The sequence below is a fragment of the Lobosporangium transversale genome, assembly GCF_002105155.1.
Source record: "Lobosporangium transversale strain NRRL 3116 chromosome Unknown BCR41scaffold_26, whole genome shotgun sequence".
Taxonomy (NCBI): Eukaryota; Fungi; Mortierellomycota; class Mortierellomycetes; order Mortierellales; family Mortierellaceae; genus Lobosporangium; species Lobosporangium transversale.
In genome coordinates this window covers 545,084-567,131 of record NW_019029004.1, presented here as the reverse complement: position 1 = coordinate 567,131, position 22,048 = coordinate 545,084, and the positions used below count along the sequence as shown (strand labels likewise).

The 22,048-nt window shown below is 41.0% G+C and overlaps 5 protein-coding genes across 5 annotated transcripts; 3 read left to right on the top strand and 2 right to left on the bottom strand.

Moving 5' to 3' along the window:
- Positions 1–2,659: 2,659 nt before the first annotated feature.
- BCR41DRAFT_371993 (hypothetical protein) lies at positions 2,660–3,505 on the top strand (the record flags this gene model as incomplete). The annotated part of the gene is made up of 1 exon (XM_022026646.1): positions 2,660–3,505. One exon carries the CDS (start codon positions 2,660–2,662, stop codon positions 3,503–3,505), a length of 846 nt encoding a protein of 281 aa, XP_021880057.1.
- Positions 3,506–6,225: 2,720 nt separating this feature from the next.
- BCR41DRAFT_356654 (hypothetical protein) lies at positions 6,226–9,733 on the top strand. The gene is made up of 7 exons (XM_022024683.1): positions 6,226–6,375; positions 6,628–6,957; positions 7,060–7,100; positions 8,012–8,221; positions 8,354–8,945; positions 9,046–9,178; positions 9,365–9,733. The coding sequence occupies exons 2-7, from the start codon at positions 6,689–6,691 to the stop codon at positions 9,716–9,718; spliced, it is 1,599 nt and encodes a 532-aa protein (XP_021880056.1). The 5' UTR covers positions 6,226–6,375; positions 6,628–6,688; the 3' UTR covers positions 9,719–9,733.
- Positions 9,734–9,885: 152 nt separating this feature from the next.
- BCR41DRAFT_423365 (hypothetical protein) lies at positions 9,886–13,184 on the bottom strand. The gene is made up of 7 exons (XM_022030292.1): positions 12,856–13,184; positions 12,044–12,679; positions 11,801–11,931; positions 11,595–11,690; positions 11,369–11,485; positions 11,186–11,257; positions 9,886–11,034 (listed from the first exon to the last, which is right to left on the bottom strand). The coding sequence occupies exons 1-7, from the start codon at positions 12,887–12,889 to the stop codon at positions 9,994–9,996; spliced, it is 2,127 nt and encodes a 708-aa protein (XP_021880055.1). The 5' UTR covers positions 12,890–13,184; the 3' UTR covers positions 9,886–9,993.
- Positions 13,185–13,969: 785 nt separating this feature from the next.
- Positions 13,970–18,561, top strand: BCR41DRAFT_408453 (hypothetical protein; the record flags this gene model as incomplete). The annotated part of the gene is made up of 11 exons (XM_022029409.1): positions 13,970–14,183; positions 14,545–14,640; positions 14,759–14,869; positions 15,044–15,130; positions 15,256–15,315; positions 15,422–15,520; positions 15,615–15,695; positions 15,791–16,310; positions 16,443–18,067; positions 18,167–18,294; positions 18,418–18,561. Exons 1-11 carry the CDS (start codon positions 13,988–13,990, stop codon positions 18,559–18,561), a joined length of 3,147 nt encoding a protein of 1,048 aa, XP_021880054.1. The 5' UTR covers positions 13,970–13,987.
- Positions 18,418–21,829, bottom strand: BCR41DRAFT_106296 (hypothetical protein). Its single transcript, XM_022019346.1, has 3 exons — positions 20,813–21,829; positions 20,278–20,645; positions 18,418–20,165 (listed from the first exon to the last, which is right to left on the bottom strand). Exons 1-3 carry the CDS (start codon positions 21,411–21,413, stop codon positions 18,735–18,737), a joined length of 2,400 nt encoding a protein of 799 aa, XP_021880053.1. The 5' UTR covers positions 21,414–21,829; the 3' UTR covers positions 18,418–18,734.
- Positions 21,830–22,048: the final 219 nt, after the last annotated feature.

Sequence of the window (22,048 nt, the reverse complement as noted above, 5' to 3'; positions counted from 1 at the left end):
TTTCATTCGTTCATTCACTCGTTCATTCATTCCTTTAGACCCTCGCAGTCTTCTATCTATTAAAGCCCTCTCCTCCTCTCTCAATAGTTCTTATTCACACCAAACGTTTATTCAATAGTTCTCGTTACCGGTTACCCTACACAAACGATTTTTTCATTCTCTTTCTCCTTTCCTCTAACGCTTTTTTCTTGTTTTCCTTCAGGATCATTCTAATTGATTTTTTGTCACACTCCTATTCTCTTCTCATTTTTATTCTCATTCTTTTGCTTCATCAACTTTCCCCGACTGTTCTTAACCACTTCGATTCATTATTCAACATATATTCTACATAACCTTTGGTCTCCTTCATAATATTTTTTTCCCTTGTACTATTGCTACAAATATAACTTCTCATAACCCTCGGCTTTTTACCAACCTTATTCAGTGGATTCTTTATACGGCCTTTACCCATTCGCGTTACAGCAGTGCGTGAGCCATGGATGTCCAGGTTTGTGATAAATCCCTCTATCCTTTGAATCGTCAACGTATTGTTTTTAAAGTTAGTTTCAGTGTGCAGTGTATCAGAATGGTCGAAAGTAGGCGACAAAGTCAGTCGTATAACCTAATTGGACAAACTCAACCCATGGAAACATGGAAAGAGGATGTGCTTGTTGTGTTTTATGACATTCATTCAGAAAGAGCTCTGCTCTTCTCCTTTTCTTCCCGCCAAATGCTGTCAAGTCTAAAATTAAATTTCATGCAACAATTAGGATATCCAAATTGGATGTCTGGGAGGATAGGAGCACAGGTTTTATCCACAACAGATTTGGATTTGAGTTTTGGATATGGATTTGGATCAGCATGGCGATGTCCAAGCTGATCAGTTGAATAGATCAAATAGGGATGTTTGCCTTGCAATTACCTGTGTCTGTCTCTTAAAAAAAAAGACCAAGACAGTTTTTTTGTTTCAATGTCAACGGGACAAGAAATGATGTATTCATTCTTGTCTTTTCGTTTATTGTTGGGCTATCGCAACAATGGACTTCTTGCAAATGTTACATCAGCAGTGGGCCATCGAAAGACTGATTTCATATTTTATTTTTGCTCAATTTTCCCTATTTTCTCTGCTCCCATCACCTAATCAATAGACTATCGAAATGCTGAATGCTCCTGGGATGGAAGGCGAATATGCTGCCTTTGTAAGTACATACTATACCTTACATATTCATTATTATCTCTGCCTTTATTTTCATTATTTTTATACAAGCATGATGTACATGAAGCCAGATGTTAATTAGAGAAAGAGGAAGAGGAAGGGAAAGAGAGAAGGAGGAAAGAGGAAAAGAGCCTGCTTCTCAAGTTTACAGTATCTCAATCTCAATCATTACCTGAGAGCAAAACTACTACATGTACTATATATGTTTATAACATTTAACAGACAATATGTGCTCACAACCAGGTTCATTAATGCATGCATGTGATATAGCAAAAGCGAGACAAAATCTCGCAGGGGAACACTGGATCCCGGATCCCTACTGCTACTGCAAGGAGCCGGAGAGCTACTGGAGAGGATATGAAACGGCCCCAACTTGGATATGGTAAAAATAATACACCAACAATGCCAAGGCCGATTCCAAAAAGCAACTTCAAAAAAGATTCTCAGCCCAATACGACCCCCTCCTCTTACAGATTTGATGATACGATTGACAACCCATTCGTCCCATCGACGCCTCCAACATTCACACCTTCCATGGAACCCACTGGATTCTTCAAATCAGAGGAAAAAAAGTCTACATCTCCATTGCCTCCGAAAGCTGAGCCCGAATCTCCAAAAGCGACAACGAAAATAAATACGGCTGCAAAGGCAAAAGCATATAATGAGGCGAATACGCCCAATACCCCGCTGTCTGCCACTGCGAAAACACCGATCAACCCCTCATTTTCACGTTCGCGCTCTGGCTCTGTGGGTTCCGGGCTTCCACCGGGATTGCCTGGACCACGGCATGAAGACATGATTCTACCGGCTGTTGCTAGGCGGATCAAGGAACAGGGACTGCATGAACATGATGTAATTGCATACAGTGACGACTATGATGCGCCGCTGTATAAGCTTCCTGGATCGGCAGCGTCCGTTGGAAATCCATTCGCAAGTTACGACAAATTAAAAGCAGCATCGAGCGCGAGTCTGGTGCAATCAAAATCCAAGTCTAGTGATTTTTACAGCGACATTGGCAGTGATATTGATCCTACTCCACCGATTCCACCAATTCCAGCTATACCTTCAGCTTTTGACTCCTCAGCTAAAGAGATTGATAAGGATCAGAATGTACCTGTGTCACCTAAGACAAGCAATTTGTCTCATCAACAGGAACAACGAAATCATGAGCAAGAACAACGAAACCAGGAACAAGAGAAACGGAGACAGGAGCGGGAAGAGAGGAGACAGGAGCGGGAGCAACGACGGCAGCAACAGCAGTCATCAACATTAGCACTGGAACAGCAAGCACCAACATCGCTGGTGAATGAGCAGCGCGCGGAGGGTGCTCCTACGAATGACTTCCCCGAGACAACTCGGCCTGAAAGACCTCGTCGTGCAAGGCGTGACACAGATCATCAGGCAAGGCAGGAGCAGTTTGAATCGGCGCCCGAGAATAGGTCGCCGCGGGCTCGACGACCAACAATGCCTGAAAACCAAACACTTACACAGAATGCAAATGCTATGGATCAATACCAAGATGCGAGTCATATGTCTCCAAGGCGTCGCCATGAGCAACGTCAGCCTTACGACAGCATAAACCAAGACAGGAATGATGGGTGTCTTCAGCAGGTATACAATAGTCCAAAAGATCACCAGTATTACAGCAATGAGATTCCAATCCAAGGGGGAAGACATCGCGGCCAAGCCAACCAGAACAGCTATGAGCCATATCAGAATGGGTCGCCATCTGTGCGTGGGGGCGAACAAACCTATGATATCCGCGCTCAGGAGCAGGAACGTCAACAACTTGATCAATATCAGCAAAACAGTGGTCATCAGAGCCGTTCTCGTCGTCCAGAAGATGGCTATGGCCGTCAACAGAAGGATGGCTACAACAATGAAGGCCAAGGGCGATTTGATGCGTCGCAACAGAGTGGTCATTATCCTCAAAGCCAAAGCAATGACCATTACAATCAAGCCCCATATGGCAATGGCTATAATACCTCTCAAAACCAGCATTATGATCAACAAGGCGGTTATTATGGAGGTCATGGTGGGAATGATGTCCAGCAAAATCCCTACAATCCTCAGCAACAGTACAGCAACTATAATAATTATGGACGCAGCAATGACCCTCACTTTGGACAGGCTCAAGATAATACTCAACGCACTTCTTCTAGATCTGATACACTTCAGATGGAGATGTCGGAAATGAACCACGGCCTCAACAAGGCAGTTGAGTCTGAAGGACAAGGGAATGTTAAGAATGATCCCGGAGACAAGAACAAAGCAAAGGGGAAAGGCGCTGTCTGCTGCAGCATTATGTAGATGTTGGCAGTACAAGATGCCATCATCCTTTGTATCTTATACTCAAATAATTGTAAAACAACATACAACATTCATCTATCTCTTTCATTTACACACACATACACACACTAAGGCTCTTCTCAGGCTTTGTTAGAATCAAAAAAAAAAAAAAAAAAAAAAAAAAGGAATAGCTTTTGTCAATGCATTACATAATAGTAATAACTAATAAATATATATACAAATATCAATGCGTATCTATCAGCCTTGTAGCTACCTTTGTTGACTATACTATTCTAATAAAGGATGAATGCTTCGGCATTGCCTCTTTTATGCTCGATACCTTTTTTCTTCTCCTTTATTTGCCGCCAGCTGAATAGCAATGTCGGCATGTAAGCTTAATTTCTACGAAAATTAAAAACGCGCAGTTCGGAAATTAAACCAAATTTGGGAACAACTGCTATTTGGACACAGACGGAAACACCCGTGCGAATCATTTGCTCTTCCAACAATCGTTCATAATTCATTGCACATGTTACATCCAATAAACCACCTCCTGTGATCTTTACGAGTCAAAGTAAAAGGTTTTTTCTGTGGGGTTTAGGGTTAAAGATTTTGGTCTGCGCAAAGTTTTTATTTATTTCTCATGAGATGGTCAAAGCAAAGCTCGGACAAAGAGATGCCTGGTTGTATAAATATGCATCTGTCTGTTACACCATTGTTGCAGCGCGCGCAGTCGAAGATAAAAAAAAAAAGTTTAAACTACATGGCGTAACATCCTCACGGATGTGTTAACGGCATCGTTGGGCGATGCGATGCATTGAGGGAGGGAAAATAAAGGATTGCGGAGTAAAGAAGTTGAGGCCTAATTGTAATGAGAATGACATTTCTCTTTTTCTTTGTCTCTTTCTCTCTTTCTCTCTTTCTCTTCAAGTTCTTTTCTTCCTTAATTTCTTTTTTCTCTTTCTTTTCCTATTCCTCTCTTTCTTTCTCCTCATCTTTTGCTGAAGCACCTGAAGCAGCAAAGGTCATTTCCCTTGGTTTGAAATCAGGGACGTTGTCTGTCCCTTTTTGTATTTTGCAAAGCTTGCCTCTATCTTCATCCCTCTCTCTTTTCATTGGATCCTATAAATTAAGGAAAGGAGATCGACTTGCTGTGCCAAGAGCATAAACTGTATGTGTCTAAAAAAATATTCCTTCATAATTTTCTGTGTTACCCTTTCCTACTTTTAGTTTTAATTTCTTTTAAAGTTGACTAGCTGACAGTTCAACAGGGTCAAGTTGAGTTGACACAATTGACGCAAATCGCAAGCTAAGGCGTTATTAATCACGCGCTGTTTCGCAACCAATCCTTATTACGGATCACTTGACGGTACCAAGGCCAACATTCCACTTTTACTTTATACGCACTTTTCCAGCGCCACTAAAAAAAAAAAAAAAGAAAAAGAAAAAAAAAAGCCTTACTTGGCATCATTAACGTTAAGCAAGTACAAAACCTATAAATTAGATCAACAGCAACTGAACGAATGGCTTCTACACTGACAATGTCTGTACCACTGCCACTACAGAACCATCATGACACCAGGAGTCCAAAGACTATAGACTCAAAGAGCGATGATGAGGCTACCTCTCCACTCTCCGCCTCGTTCACTCGGTCCTTCGCTTCATTATTCTCCTCATCAGCTCTTGTTCCGCCAAGCAAGCTTATAGTCGATGTATCAACATTTTCTTCCTCTCTTGCAGTCTCTTCCAGTCCTCATCCACCTTCATCTCCACCTTCCTTTAGTCTGTCTATATCATCCACAGGCAGCATAGAGGAACCATCATTATCTGTTGCTACAATAATTGATAGGCCTACTGAGCCACTCGTCGGTGCCAACGCATCAAATCAGAATACAGTCAAGGCAACAGATGACTCATCTCTAGGCTCTACTACCACGGCATCGACAACGCCATCACTATTACCAAAGTCGATTATTGGAAAAGCAGCGCCCGTCTCTTCAAGTCTTACAGATGCACTGTTGTCGATACCATCTACGGGCAGTAACTCCCCTTCGTCTTCATATCTAACAGCAGCAGCAGACGAAACCATGACTTACTTTGACGACGTAGTCAATGAGAACATTTGCGCCCAATCTCCATCCCTCTCATGCCAAGGAAACCTCTTTGATACAAATAGCAAGTCAGCAACATCGATGACTCTACTTGATGTGTATCATGATTTCTTTGATAATCCTGAACTTCGTTATAGTAATGATGCAGATGAGGATTACGCATCCTCGGACACGGATTTGGATCTGGAGGCGCGAAGGGACATGGAGATAGATATGGGAATGGGGGTGGGAATGAACTCTGATATTGAAGACATGGATATAGGACGCGCGACCCATGCACACACTATCGCAGAGATGCGGCGGCAAGCTATTTTCATCGCGGCAAAGAGTCACCGAAGTACCATGTAAGGATATAAAATCATTCCGCCTGTTTGTGTTATGTATCATGTTCATGTACCTGCATTCTACTCCACTTTTTTTTTTTTTTTTTTTTTTTTTTTTTCGATCGAGTGTGTCCCAATGTTTGAATGAGATTCAGACGAGGGTTGGTCACACAAACATGTACTCCCCCGCTTCCGAACATTTCTCGTTGAAGTCACGTTCCTATGGGTTTTCTTTGCAAGTTTGCCCCGGTCAACCCCGTACCACTCAGGAACAAATTCTAAACTGTATAGTTTTGTAGTTTGACCGTTAGGCGTTCTTTGCTTTGTTTCCCCCCACGTTCTCTATTTTGTTACATGAAATCAACGTGCAAGTGAATGACATTCGACTCTTTAGATAGTTGTTCGACCCTATTCTTCTCCATCACCCCTGTGTAGTATAATGCGATTCTAACGTTGTGTAAGAGGATAAGATAGAGAAAAAGAGAGAAGACATTTGGCTCAAAGTTTGTTCCGTCTAGCCTATTACATGTTCAAACAACCCAACCTTGACATATTTTTTCAAAGTCACTCCACAACGCTTTTTTTTTTTTATATTCTTTACCTTGTTTTTATTTTTTTCCTACAACCAGGCGACTCATCACTCCTTTTTTATTTATTTACTTGTTTGCATCGCCCGCGCCTTCCCTTCTTTCATTCATTATTTTCACAGACAAGCACCTCTGATTGCTGCCAGACAGCTTAGGCCCAAAACGATCGACACTATTAATCTCATGAGCTTTTCACAACAACGGCCACAGCCAAACGGTAGTGGTGGAACACAAGGGCAACCAATGCATAATCTGGCGAATGGCAGCAATGCTCATAATGTCATCAATGGAGACAGTAGCAACAACCCAAGCCCTACCAATACTGCCACTACCACTACCACTTCCACTACAACTACAAATAATAATAACAATAACAATGAGTCAGGCTCAACAACTCCACCAGATCCCAATCAGACTCAAACGCCTCAACGACGAAAGAAAGCAAGTCGAGCGTAAGAGAAGCACCATTGCTACCCCTTTATATTTATATTTTTTATTATTGTTCTTCATTCAGCTAATGCTTTTGGATATATCTTTGCAATACGCATTTGTAGTTGTTTCCACTGCCAAAAAGCCCACTTGACATGCGATGATTGTAAGTTTGATCAGGGAGGAATTGAGGGTGACTCAGTGACAATTATCAACCAAAGCCGCAGAAGTGGAGAGTGTCTTTTTTCCTCCGCAAACCCACAGTCAAACAGATATTTGCAAAAAGATTTAATTACAATCAACATACAAAGGACATCGTTGGCTATTTTAACATGGCGTAGCCTTCATTGAAACTCGATGTTTTCATTTTTATTTTTTATTTTTCCCTGATATGGAAGAGCATGGATAGCATCATGGCGCCTGGGATCAGTGCGAGGGACACAGCAGGAGTATTTTACGTCCACCTGTGTGTGCGACGATATGTGCCCCTGTGTATCTGTATGTGATTATGTATCCAAGGAGCGGATCAATTAGCCACAGTACAAAAACAAACAGCAACAGCAATAACAGCAACAATCTCATGAACTCCTCCCTAAAGTACCTTTTCCTTTTTATCCTTCAAAGCACATTGGGCGGAATGGCTGGACAATGGTTGACGCAGAAAAGCCGTCCTGTAGCTGTATTGAGTTTGTGAGCAATTGCAGGAGGCAATACCGTGATATTGGCCATTTTTCAAATTCTATTTCCTTTATCTCTTTTGCCACTCTTTTCTTCATATTCTTTTTTTTTTTTTTTTTTTTTTTTTTTTCCTGCTCAGAAAAATTACTCTGATTCAAACAGTCAGATATACACATGTTTGAGGTCAAAAGGAGATGGTCTAACAGCCATCTATGAAATTTATATTTTCTTTGTTTACTTGTGGGTCATGCTCTGTTCTTGTAGGCATGAGTCAAAAAAAGCAAAGCAAATGGATCGGGAAACTTGGGCGTCTCGGCCTCTGTCAAGGAAAACTATACTTAGTTTGCTAATATAACCATGCAACATGTATTCTGTTTTGAACGCTCCTTTTATCATTAGCTCGGCCTTGTCAACGATGCATAAAGCGCGATTTAGCTTCAACATGTGCAGATGGTGTTAGGAAAAAGGCCAAGTATCTTCAGGATGCATATGACGCTCAGCAGCTGGCTGCTGAGCAATCAGCGCAGGCTACCCAGAGTGGACCTAGTACAGACCTTTCAACAATAAATCATCAGCTCATGACAGATCAGGACCAGCAACAGCGACAAGGTATTAAAAGTGTAGAAATTGTATTGAAAAACGCCTTATCTGCATATGATCACCTCAGAATACCGACTTGAGAAATGAAATCTGGTGATCATGTTACTGACCCGAGTCATGTGGGGTTTTTATTCTCCGTAGCCACGTTGACAGACGCCAATGCGATCTTTGGCTTTCCAATGACATCTGATTACGGGTTTGGATCTGAAGCAGTCAATTTGGAGTACTCAATCATCTCGACAATGCTCTCTTCGCCAACAGCAGATCTCAATCCAATGTCGGACCTATCGATTGTGGAGAATTGGCAACGGCAGGGGGGTTTAGATGCCATGGCTAGTTTGGCTAACAATAACCAGCTTCAAAAAGCCCTAGCCGCTCAAGGGGTGATGGCGACAGCGGCAGCGGCAGCGGGCGCTAGGTCGGGAACAGGGACAGATGGATCTAGTATAACAGGGGCCATGTCCAATGGCGGCGCACCAGCTCATAATAGCATCACCAATGGTAATAATAGCAATAATAATGTCGCTTCTAATGGTGCAGCTGGGTTGTTGGGACCTGGCGCATCGACTGCCAACCCTACAAATACCACATCACCATTTCAACATACTACTACAACGAGGGTGAGCAAACGCAAATTTCCAAGCAATACACCTGAGAATGTCTATGCCAATACAAAGCAACCGTTTAATTATACCGACGGCTTCCATTATCTTTTGCGATACGTCCGTGAACGGTAAGGGTGTGAAGCTTTTGTTTGCTCGTCCTGAGAAAGCGAGGTTGACATCTTGATTAAAACATTTCTGCTTATGCTTGCAAATCCTGCGGCTACACAGGATGGATAAGGAAGAGATGATGCGTATCTGTAGGGCGATGGCCATGTTCCGACCATCGTTTATCGCATTGATCATGAACCTGACGCCAGAAGATCTTATTTTTATGGAAAAATGTTTTCAGCGCACAATCCTTGTAAGTTTTTTTTTTTTTTTTTTTTTTTTTTTTATTTTATTTATTTTATTTTTTTTTTTTTATTTATTTATTCGGAATCTTGATACTTTATGCTACTAAATCACAAGCTTAAGCGATATGAATGTTCAATTCTTTCTGACTATGCTATTATCACTAATGCTATTTAATACCACTGTTTAAATCTAGGAATTTGAAAAGCTAATTAGTTTCTCAGGGACACCCACAGTAGTATGGCGTCGTACAGGAGAGATTGCACTTGTGGGAAAAGAGTTTTCTTTATTGACACAATGGGGACGAGATCAGCTTGTGGGCAAGAAAACATACATTTACGAGCTGATGGATAATCAATCAGCAGTAGAGTATTGGGAAAAATTCTCGACACACGCGTTCGAAAACACGGAGCAGACAGTGATGACGACATGTATTCTCTTGAGTCCAACGAACCGAGTAGTGCCCTGTACGTTCTGTTTTACCATTAAGAGAGATATTTTCGATATCCCTCTAGCAATTGTAGGGAACTTTTTGCCAATTTTGTCATAGTGTCCAAAGATATATATAATGCACTAAAAAAAAAAAAAAAAAAAAAAAAAAAGGCAATCTTCCATCTACTATTTTTTTTTTTTTTTTTTTCGTCTTTCAAAGATGAAGACAAAGATCATTGTAGATCGATAATCGATTGATATTATAAATAATATATTTAATATACACTTTGAAGAATTTATCTTTTTTATAAAGAGCTTTAGAGAACAACGTTATGATCACGATTTTCTTCTATCTTCTTTTCTTTCCTTCTTTTCATTATCCTTGTTCATTAACTAACGCCTTTGTTTGCTGGAAGATCTACTTGTATTATTATCCTTAGATGGTGATGAGGACTGAGAGTGATAATGATGTGATGCTCCAGCTGAGGACCGTGAAGAATGTGAATGTAAATGTGATTCCGATTGCTGTTGTTGTTGTTGTTGTTGCTGTTGCTGTTGCTGTTGCTGTTGCTGTTGCTGTTGCTGTTGCTGTTGCTGTTGCTGTTGTTGTTGCTGTTGTTGTTGTTGTTGCTGTTGCTGTTGCTGTTGTTGCTGCTGTTGCTGTTGCTGTTGTTGAGGATGTCGTTGGTACTGTGATCTTCTACTCAAATACTCTGTACTTCCTCGTCCGTTTGATATGGTTTTTGAGGAGGACGGAGATGAAGCTCCGTTAGCGGGGCCAGATAAAGATAAAGATGGTGCTGGTGCTGGTGCTGATGCTGATGTTGATGCTGATGTTGAATTAGATGTTGATTTTTTTGAACTCTGTTGTGACACTTGACTATCCGCAACTATGCTAATGCTAGTGGCTGTGCTTGTACCTGTGCCTGTGACAGGTTTTTCTGTGCTTTCCATGAGCCCACTCAAATCTACTCTTTTGACGGGTCGTAATTGTAAACCTTGATCCCGTTCTTCCGTCGTTGTTCGCTTCTTTTCACGTAGGTATCCGCCTGTGTAGACAGCCGCAGGATCGAAGGATGAGCTATGATTTCTATTATTGATGCTGGCATTAGTGTTGGTGTTGGTGTTGGCGTTGGAGTTATTGAGTGCTTTCTTTGAAATGATCAAAGGTTCTCTTGATAGCACTTGTGTAGCTAATATGGCAAGGTTTTCGAGTGAATCTGTTCCCATATCACGTCGTTTTGTCAAGTGTCGATGATGATGACGATGATAATGGACATGGCGATGACGATGTCGATGAGCCAACGGTGATAGTGGTGACGATGATGGTAATGGTTGTGATGATGATGGCGTTGATGATTGTTGTTGATTCTGTTCCGATCTATCCTTTCCTGGCATCCCACGTGTGAGAAAAGCTCCATGTTCATCGAGACGCTATATACATTGCGTTTTTTTTTTTTTTTTTTTTTTTTTTTTTTTGTTAATAATAATAATGAAAATAAAAAAACACATCAATCCCGGTATACAATTTAGAAAGAAGTATTGAATCATATTGCTCCGCATTGAAAGAAAAAAAAATAGTTACCTTTCGTCGTTCTTGATAACGATCCCTGATTAACCGCGTCCCTGCCTCCAACTGCGAGTGTACATCTCGTATCTAATGTTGATGAGTTGTTATTATATGACATGTTAAATCGCAAAATACGATAATGCTGAAAAAGAAAGAAAGAGAGAGAGAAAGAAAGAAAAATGGGGAGAGGGTGCTTACTTCACGATCCTTTTCCATCAAACTATAAGTTGCATCCTTCCATTTCTTGGAGAGAACCAAGGCATCTTGTTCCAGAATACGTCTCTCAACATCAAGTCTTGCTTCTGCATCCCTCTCCTGAGAAATTAATAAATAAATAAAAAATTGTATTGTATCATTTGAACAATAGTCATTAATCAATTTGAAAATAAAAAATAAATGAATTAAAAAAAAAAAAGAGTCGCACCTTCTTTGCGCTAATGCGCTGCATGGTATCTAAATCCTGCATTGCCTGAGATAATAAATCTTGCTGTTCCCGCAATTGCCGAATGGCGATAGATAGCTATTATGTCCAAAGTTTCATACATGTGGACATTGTTTAATAAAATAATCCCCGGCTGCCCGTTATGTATCGTGTAAAAGAATCAAATCAAAAGTAGCCTTTTTTTTTACCATTTGTTTCGCTTCTGATTCACTCATAGCTGCGACATCTTGCTCCTTTAGTGTTGTTGGAACGCCTTCGCTTTTAATCAAGGGCAAATCACTTGGTGGCGGTTGAAGAGTGAAACCAGGCGGACTAGTTCCTACATGAAAGAAGATCCATGAATCCAAGATACGATGATAAGTTGTAAAGAAAGAAAAAAATAAAATGAAATGATTTCAAATGTCTTTTTTTTTTTTTTTTTTTTTTTTTACCGCGACGACGTCGAAGTTCAGAACTTTGGATATCCGATGATCGTCCTTGCCGTAAAGGGCTTGAAGGAAGGCCTGACATGGGTGCCATTGCATGCACAGGGGCGAGTGATGCTGATCCTGCTTCTCCTATTGGGGTTGTATCAAGAGTTGAAGAAGCTCCCATAGATGCATTGTTAGGTGTTGATGTTGGCGGAGGAGCATTATTTCCTGTTGTTGGGGGATTATCCTCGTTGGGTAATAAAAACACATCGATCTTCCAGTTGGCATCTTCGCCCCATTCAATGACTTGCTTCCTGATCTTTTCAAAAATGTGTGAAAGATGTGAAAGAGGATCCAATGGCTCTTGCATCTCAGAGTGTCGCGAGGGAGACTGTGTTCGTGGAGGAGGTGGTGGCATGGCTGGAGTTCCTGATTGCGGTTGAGGCTGCGATTGTGATTGTGATTGTGATTGTGATTGTGATTGTGATTGTGATAGCGATTGCGATTGTAATTGTGATTGTGAATGTGCTTGTGATTGTGCTTGCGATTGCGGTGGAGGCTGTTGTGTTGAGGGTGGCCGGTTAGTGGGTATTACTCCAGACCCAGAATTGATTGATGAAGGTCCTTGCATTCGCCGTTCATGGTCAGGAGGAAAGTCTATAAGAGATAAACCACGTTTTTTTTAGGTATTTGTTTTTTGTTTAATGATAGAATCTCTGTTAGACCCTTGGTTATTTGACAAGGGGGAAAAAAAGCATAACCATGGACCAAAAGTCGGGAAACATAAACTAAAACATGGTCAAAGTTGATTTATTATTTTTTTTTTAGCATGCCTGTAGTTGATCCAGAGCCTACGGACGAAGACATGATTGTGCAGTTGTAATGATGCAGATCCTTTTTGGATAAAAAAAAAAGAAAAAAGGTAAAAAAAAGAAAGAAAGAGAAAAAACGGGTGGTTCCTGAAGCGTTGTTTCTATTACAGGCTAGATCGCGTGTTTTTTTTATATGGTTCGTTCCTAGAAGAGATGGCAGGGCTTTTAAAGAAGAGAAGAAGAAACAGTGGTGGATGCGGTTGTTGTTGTGGATCTTATTATGATGAATGTAACACAGTCTGACAAAGAAATAAAGGAAAAAGAAAAGAGAGCCAAAAAAGAAAATGAAGAGGAACGAGAAGTTATTGTAATGCTTCTATTAAACACAAAAAAAAAATTAATAAAAAAAAAATTAATAAAAAAAAAAAAAAAAAAAAAAGATAGTGATGACGCAGACAAGGCTGCGATGCATCAGATTACAAAAAAAAAAAAAAAAAAAAAAGTAATTGAAAAGAAGTTTGATGGAAAGAAATAATAATTGAAAACAAAGCGCCGAAAGAGAATAATAAATGAATGAAGTAAAAAGTTGATGTGACGACAAATGGATGTTGTGCAAGACGTGCAATTAACGTCTCTTCTGTAATTGAAAGAGACCCTCATTCCCACCAAACTGACTTAATGCCTTTACCCCACATGTGTACTTGGACATGCATACAAAACCCTACGCTGACTACATTAGCCCTTTCTCACTTCTTTCTTTCTTTCTTTCTTTCTTTCTTTCTTTCTTTCTTTCTTTCTTTCTTTTATCACCTTCTTTTCTCTTTTTTTTACTCTTTTCTTTTCTTTTCTTTCTTTCATTCGTTCATCCTTCATTCATTCACTTACTCACCCACATTCATCCATTCCTTCCCTTTTCCTTTCCTTTCCTTTCCTTTTCCCTTTCATTCCACCTCCCCTTTTCTTTTCTTTTTCTTTTTTAGAACCAAGCCAATAGTCAGAAATACAACAAAGCACTAGAGAAGGATAGAAAGGAAAAAGGAAAAAGAAAATGAGGCAGTCTTGGCTCTTGGCATTGCCTTTTCTTGTCATGGCAAAAACAGCTGCCAGTCTTAACGAGGCCTCTTTGCCAACCCTGTTTGATCCTCGAGATAACATGCTCGCTCCAGCTGCAATGTCCCTGGCCAACCCACTCTTGGCTGCTGCTGCCCCAATCAGACCTGAAGAATGTCCTCCTTGTTTCAACTGTCAGCTAGATGCCTTTCCTTGCTCTCACTTTGCACCCTGCAATTCTTATGACGGTCTTTGTACCTGCCCGCCCGGATTTGCTGGCAACAACTGCTCAGAACCAGGTATACAACGTGATCAGTTTTTTTTTTTTTTTTTTTTTTTTTTTTCCCTTTTTTCTTGAATTTGAAGATGTCGTCATGTGAGTTGTTTAAGAAAAATGAAACCATCCGACGACATGCATTCCACTACCCTATAGGCTGTCAGCCGTAATCTGTTTGTTATTCCTCTCCCTGAATTACTTTTTCCCCTGAGAGGAAAAAAATCGGCGCTGTGTGTGTGCATTACACAAGCACTGTTTGTGCCTGATCACGATGCTGTCATCTCACATCCCATAGCTCGTTTTTTCCTTTATTATATCCTTTATTATACTTACCTGCTTGTACCCTGGTTTCTGCTTTTGCTTTTTTTTTTTTCGACCGATAGTCTGCGGAGGTCTCGATGATGGCAAAAGCCGACCGCGCCGTGGTGATGATGAAAAGTGCAAGTGCAAAGACGGTTGGTCAGGCATCAACTGCAATGGTAGGAACATGGGATTATCAGGAAAAAAAAAAAAAAAAAAAAAAAAAAAAAAGGCCAAGATGTCTTTTTTTTGACTCAGATTTCTCATTATAACAATTTCTTTTACACATTAATATAGTCTGTGAATCGGACCATGTTTGCAACTCGCTCGTGCCTACGGGTCAAAATGGAACTTGTTACAAAGGCGGCTTCACTGTCGTTGAAAGCTTTCAGCAGTGCGATGTCATCAGTAAGTCTGGTGGAGGGCTCAAAGTAGAGTTTAACGATTTGAACCACATGGGATCTCTTTTAAAATTCAGTCAGAAACTTCTTTTTGTGGAAAGGATTCAAAACTACTCGTCATACAAATTAATTTTGGCTCCAAATATGGTCTAACTAAGAGTACCATCATTGCTTGTAATAGATCGTAACATCGTTGCTGCACTTCCAGATCAGCCTCCTGCTATTACATTCTCATGCAACAGCAAGGCTGCCACCTGTGACTTTCAATGTAAGGAGGAAAAAAAAAAAAAAAAAAAAAAATACTTTTATTCTTGTAAAAGATAGATAGACATGCAATACTATTAAGCCGATTTTCTAATAACTGCTCTCTGATCTCTGATCTCTTTGCTCTAGTTTGGGTTGACCAAGTAGAATCATTTTATTGTCATCTGGATGAATGTACCTTTGCGCAAGGTACCGTTGATATTATGCAATGGCAGGATGACAATTGGTTATGCTGATCTCGAGTGACGGATGTTGGACTAACACATTAGCATCTCCATCCAACTGACTCCATTAGACGTCAAGTTCGATGATACTCTCACAACTTACAAGTGCAAGAGTGTGAAATGCTCTTGCGTCCCTGGCAGAATGCTTTGCGGAAAAGACGGAAGCGTCAGTACGTAACTTAAAGGGATATTGAAATCCAAGCATTGATCTATTTTCCTGGTTACACTCTACTCATATTTATTATATATCCTGAATAATTACAGATATTGACGATTTCCTTGAAGAAGAGATCAAAGGACCTGCGGAATTTGTCTGTAAAGAAAACGGCAAATGCACGTTTGAAGGTATGTAATGAGATAGCTCTTTTACAATATCGTATAATTTTTAGCTCCAGACTGGCGTGCACTAATATTTTTTACGCCTTCATAATTTTTAATAGAGCCTGCTATGAATGAGATGATCCAGGATATGTTTGGAGATCCAGCAATCTACCTTAAATGCCATAGTGGAGAATGTCTGCATTACACTCAAGTACCAGGCTTTGTTCGACCCCCTCGTCCTGACTACACCCTAGGCATCATCTTGTCTATTACTGGAGTCTTTGCATTCCTCATTGGCCTTGCATTCGCTGTCTTCTATCTGGCCAAGAAATCGGGATACTCAGGAGACGGATATATTGCACTTCCAGATGATGAGGCTGCCAAGCTAATGGCCGAGCACATTCCTGCCACTCTTATGTTCAAGGATATGAGCTACACTGTAGGCGGTAAAGAGGTGCTCAGGCAAGTTAGTGGAATTGTCAAACCTGGACAAGTTATGGCCATCATGGGTGCTAGTGGTGCTGGAAAGACCAGTTTGCTAGATATCTTGGCAAGACGTCACAAGTCTGGAACGGTGCATGGAAACATCTATGTCAACGGAAAAACGGTCTCCCGTCAGGAATATAAACGTGTTGCTGGGTATGTTTTCACTTTTCATAATCTCGCATAAAATAGACTTTCTTTAATTCTCTTTCTCATGGTTATTCTCTAATTTTTTTTTTTTTTTTTTTTTTTTTTTTTTTCCTACTTCCCCCAATTTGTTTGCAACAGATATGTTGATCAAGAGGACACTTTGATGCCCACTTTGACAGTTTACGAGACTATTTTATACTCAGCTTTACTTCGCCTTCCGCGAGATATGTCATACGACGCTAAGCGATTCCGTGTGATGGAGACTATGTCGGAGCTTGGTATCTTGGGCATCAAGGATATGAAGATTGGCGCCAGTGGACAACGTTCTATCTCTGGAGGAGAAAAGCGCAGAGTCTCCATTGCCTGTGAACTCGTTACTTCGCCCTCTATCTTGTTTTTGGACGAGCCAACCTCTGGATTGGACGCCTACAATGCCTTTAATGTGGTGGAATGTCTCGTTACGCTTGCCAGGAGTTATAACCGCACAGTCATCTGCACCATCCATCAGCCTCGAAGCAATATCTTTGCAATGTTTGATCAGTTGGTTTTGATGGCCAAAGGACAGTTGGTCTATTCAGGAGAAACCAGGAACCTCAACGGACATCTGAAAAGCCTGGGACATGCTTGTCCGGAGGGCTTCAACATGGCAGACTACATGCTCGATCTGACCATGTACACTGGAAAGCCATCCAAATCACTTAATACTGCCAACGATGATAGTCAGGATGATCAGGACGAAAGCTCCTATGATGCCGCGCCCAGTCTTCAGGATAGCACTGTAGCAGGGCGCTCCAATGACGCTAGTCCTTCATTCACGCGTGCACCTAGTATTATTGATGACTCGCTTCAGTGGGAGAGTGAACTCGCCTCTCGTGAGCAAGACCGTCCACGACCAAGTGGATCCAATACTCCTGGAGCTCGCTCGGGGCTTGCACGCGAAACCGCTATTGGCATTGACCCCGTATCTTCAGGCACTAGCGATAGTGGTACCCGAAGGGACCCATTAGATTCTGAGGAAGCAGATACCGCAAGAGCCCATCTTCAGGCACTTGTGGAGGGCTTCAAGGCGAGCCATATTCTTATGGATATCGAACAGCAAATTGACTTTGCAGTCCAAGGCGGAGAGCAAGGCGCCAATGCCCCTGGATCGATCTATAGCAACATGACGTCTGGAAAGGCAGTCTCGACATTTGAACGCGCTTCTTGGTGGAGTCAATTCAAGATTTTAGCCGACAGGACTCTCAAGAACATTTACCGCGACCCAATGCTCATGCTCTCACACTACTGCACGTCCATCTTCCTGGGTTTACTCTGTGGTGCGCTATTTTACAAGGTTACGAACGACATTCCTGGATTCCAGAATCGTATGGGTGTGTTCTTCTTTATGTGTGCACTCTTTGGTTTCTCTTGCTTGTCGATCCTACCTTCGTTTGCGCATGAGCGCATTTTGTTTGTAAGAGAACGGGCCAATGGATATTACTCTCCTTTGACTTACTATCTGACCAAAGTCCTGTTTGATATCGTACCGCTGCGTGTCATCCCCCCGATGTTGATGGGCCTGATTATTTACAACATGGTTGGGTTGGTAGATGGCTGGAAGGAATTTGGAAAGTTCTTTTTAGTTCTGGTACTATTCAACTTTACGGCTTCTGGTGTTTGCTTGATGATTGGAATCATTTTTGAGGAGGTGGGCGTCGCCAACCTGATGAGCAGCTTAATCATGTTGTTCTCTATGCTCTTTGGCGGTCTCTTGCTAAACAAATGTAAGTTGTCATACATGATAAGTCATATTGCCTTTTTTTTTTTTTTTTTTTTTTATACAAATACTGACGCTGATTTCTATCCAATTATTTGAATATTAGCCTCGATACCTGCGAAGCTTGCGTGGCTCAAAGAGTTATCATTCTTTAATTTTGCATTTGAGGCACTACTGGTCAATGAAATCACATTCTTACATCTCATCCAGAAAGAGTTTGGCTTAGAGATCGATGTATGTTTTTTTTTTTTTTTTTTTTTTTGAAAAAAGAGGTATAAAAACAAACTCGGCTTGGTGTTGATCTCTGACTTTTTTTTTTTTTTTTTTTTTTTTTTTTTTTCGTAACTTACATTTTAGGTTCCTGGAGCAGTCATTCTGTCAACATTTGGATTTAACTCGGGCGCGTTCTGGAAAGATGTGCAAAGTCTTAGTATCATGGCTTGCACGTTCTTCTTGATCGGTTTCCTCTGGCTTCAGTTCCGAGTGAATGAGAGGCGTTAATGCTTGTTTTTATTAATTCTTATTTTTGTTCGTCCCGTTTATTTCATTCGTTTCTTTTTTATTTTTTTATTATCCGAATATCATGCCTTTTCTTTCTTTTGAGTTGTTGTTGCTTTTTAATGTATCAACTAGTTTTCTTTGTACTAAAAAATAAAAGTAAATATAAATAAGCACTAAAAGTTAAATTCCTCTGTCAAGACACGGCCTGCAGGGATGCCAAGCTGATGAAGATAACCTCTCACTGCTTCCAAATAGGGCTCTGGTCCGCAGAGTAAGATTTGACGCTCCTGATCCTCAACAAGGTCAGGAATCGCTTCCAACAAAGCCTGAATGTCCAATCGTTTGAAATGAAGCTCGATCTTGTTGCTGCTGCTGTTGCTCTTGGTACTCTGATTCTTAATGCCATGATCATTCAAATAGGCTGCAACAGTCTTCTGTTCCTCTCGCGTCAAAAATGCATTGACTGAAAGTTGCAGAGATGTCAAAGGTTGATTGGGTTTTATATTCTTCTCTTCTTGTTCTTGTTCTTGTTCTTGTTCTTTGACAAGGTCATAGAGAATTTCTGGAAGCAAATCCTCAAAATATGGAACTGAAGTAATCCACTGAATATCAAACAACTCTTGGAAGTTACTGTCATTGTTGTGAACATCCTTGTAATAGCTGCTCAATAGTTGTCGTTTTCTTATACCACGGATCATTGAGATGAATGGAGTTGAGCCGATACCACCAGAGAAAAAAGCCAGCTTGACTGTCTTGAAGGCGTTAGACGGCGAGGAAGATGATGACACCAACGATGAGGATGGTGATGTCAAGGGTGTTTTAACATAAGGTCCTGGCGGTAAGAAAAAGTTGCCGCCTGTAGATATCAACGGCACTGTGAAAGGCTCACTAATGAGTGAGTCTGGGTTCAAAGCGTGTAACAAATTAGAGATCTTTCCATCAGGCTTCCGTTTGATCGTCATACTGAAGCTTGAAGATTCTTCCCAACCATGGCTTGAGGTTGATGATGTGGAGAAGGACGAGGCCGGAGAAGAGGAAGAGACAAAAGGCGCAGAAGAAATCGTCCAAGTGCGAATATAGTCATCATTTAAACTGGATGGATCATCGGGTGCCATGTGTCGATATCCTATTGTGTTATAAGCACTGAAATCCAAAACCGCATACTGTCCTGGGATATAATGGATGGGTCGCGAAGTCCTGAATTCAAAGGTAGAGATATCAGCTGTATGTCTTTTGATCCCTGTTAATGTGACCATGACCTCTTGGCCTTTTTTTCCCTCTTGCTCCTGTTCCTGTCCCAGGTTGCCAAGTGTGCTGCTGCTGTTTTGATAAACTATCCGATGCTGAGTAGATGGAATGATAGGATTATAGGGCGATAGTTCTTTAACGGTCATTCTAAAAGGTAGAGCATGACGGCGTAGGATATGGTATGGGTCGACTGTGATTTGGATGGATCGTTGCGAACGTGGGTATATTTCCTGAGAGGCCATGCCAATAAAGATTTTTGCATGACCTGTCAAATGAAGCGTATCACCGGTCTCGAAGTCTAGGAAGAGGAGCCCAACTCTGTCATCGTTGGCGATATTTCCAAGGGTATTAAAGAACTGTTATAAACAATTGATAAATTAATAAAGAAAGTTTCATACATTAGTTGTATGCTCCATGAACCGACAAGACAAGTCTTGAAAAAAAGGAAAAAAAAAAAGAAAACGTTACTCGATTGCCGCTATAATCAGGAAAGACGAGCCGGTTGTCTTCAAGGATTCGTACAAAGCCAGGATTTCCTCCACGATGGTTACAATCCATTCCGCTTGTCTGATCTGAAAGTGTCTCATCAATGAATCTAGAAGCGATAAACAGACAATCTGCTTGGCGAATGATCGCTTGCTCTTCCGGTAATAGCCATCCATAAGATGAAAGGGATAGAGGTAGGGGCAAAGACTGGGCTTCAGAAGTGTTGATGTTCCTATTTGTATTTAGGCTCTTTTTTGTAGGTTCATATTCAACAGTGTCATTGCTTTTAGTATGGAGATGAGAAGGAAAAAGATCCAGCTCCCGAACTGTAATATACTTGGGGCAGTTTCCTGGTATCCGAGAAAAAAAAAAGAGGTCGATAGTTTAATAGATCTATCTTTCAACAGAGAACGAAACAACAACGTATCTCCTGTCCAATATAAAACAATATAAAAAAATAAAAAAATAAAAATAAAAATAAAAATAAAAAAAAAATAAAAAAAAAAAAAACGCTTACCAATGGTCTGTTCTACAGTTAACCGAACGTGGAGATCTCCAGAGTTTTCATCAGCAGCGAGGATATTGTGTGGATAGAGCACGCCGTTCATCTTATTACGTCGTCGATTCGAAAAGTCGAGCGCTACACCTCCCCACATTCGTTTGTTACTTGAAAATGTTTCTCCATGGATGAAGTTTGAAAATATTGGATCTGCGGGCATAGTGACAGAAGGATCTTTTTCTTTTATTGCACCTTTTTTGTGTTCATGTTCGTGTTCATGTTCGTGTTCGTATTCATCAGTGACAAGACTTTGGCCTAGACGCGTCTTGATTTCCAAAACCTTGCCATTGCCATCAAGAGGTGCTTGCATAAACCCTTTCGGCCCTGTTAGGATGGATACCCATGGTCTTCCTTGTGAATCCAAAGTGCCGATAAAGAAATAGTTCAATCCAGGGACGAACTCTTGCATCTGAACTGTCAAATAAGGCCGGAAGTAGGTACTACCCCTTGTCACTGCTTCCCGAACATGGAGTAGGTCTTGTACTTTGCGCTCACCATCATGCCATCGATCATACAATGGAACGGTTGATTCCTGAAGGGCTGCAAGTGCGGCTGTCATTTTTGTGATGAAATAAACAAAAAAAAGGAAAAAAAGTAAACCTTCCTGGAATAATAGTTTAGGAAGGGAGAATGGGGCATGGATAATGAAGATACGAAAGGACACAGAAAGAGAGAGAGAGGGAAATGAGAACGAATTTAAAACCAGAAATGCTGCGCGAAGGGCAATGTGCTCTTTGTTAGACTTGTATGACAAATTCCACCGCCGTCTGTGTCTGTGCGCCGGATGGTATTACAAAGGTAGAACACGGCCAAACACGCCACAGCAAAGCTCAATGACTAACAGTCTTGTTAAAGTCAGCCAGCTTTAGTCAGGTGAGGTTGGTGGATGATGAGTATGGACAAGGTATGGAGAGTCTTCGTTTATCTTTTCTTTGTTTAATGTGTAAAAGTCTTGAGGACCATGGCATATTAATATCATGAAAAAAAAAAAAAAAAAAAAAAAAAAAAGTATGTTGCGCTGTTGTGGCAAGTGAACCCTCAGTCTGATTATTATCTTGTAAATATTGAATAGCACTGTCGACAAGGTTTCTTTTCTCCTACGACACTAACTGAGAGGCACGTGACTATTGAGTGTACAACAGGCTTTTTCCCAAGCTGATCATGGATTGGATGTAGGGAAGACAAAGTGAAGTG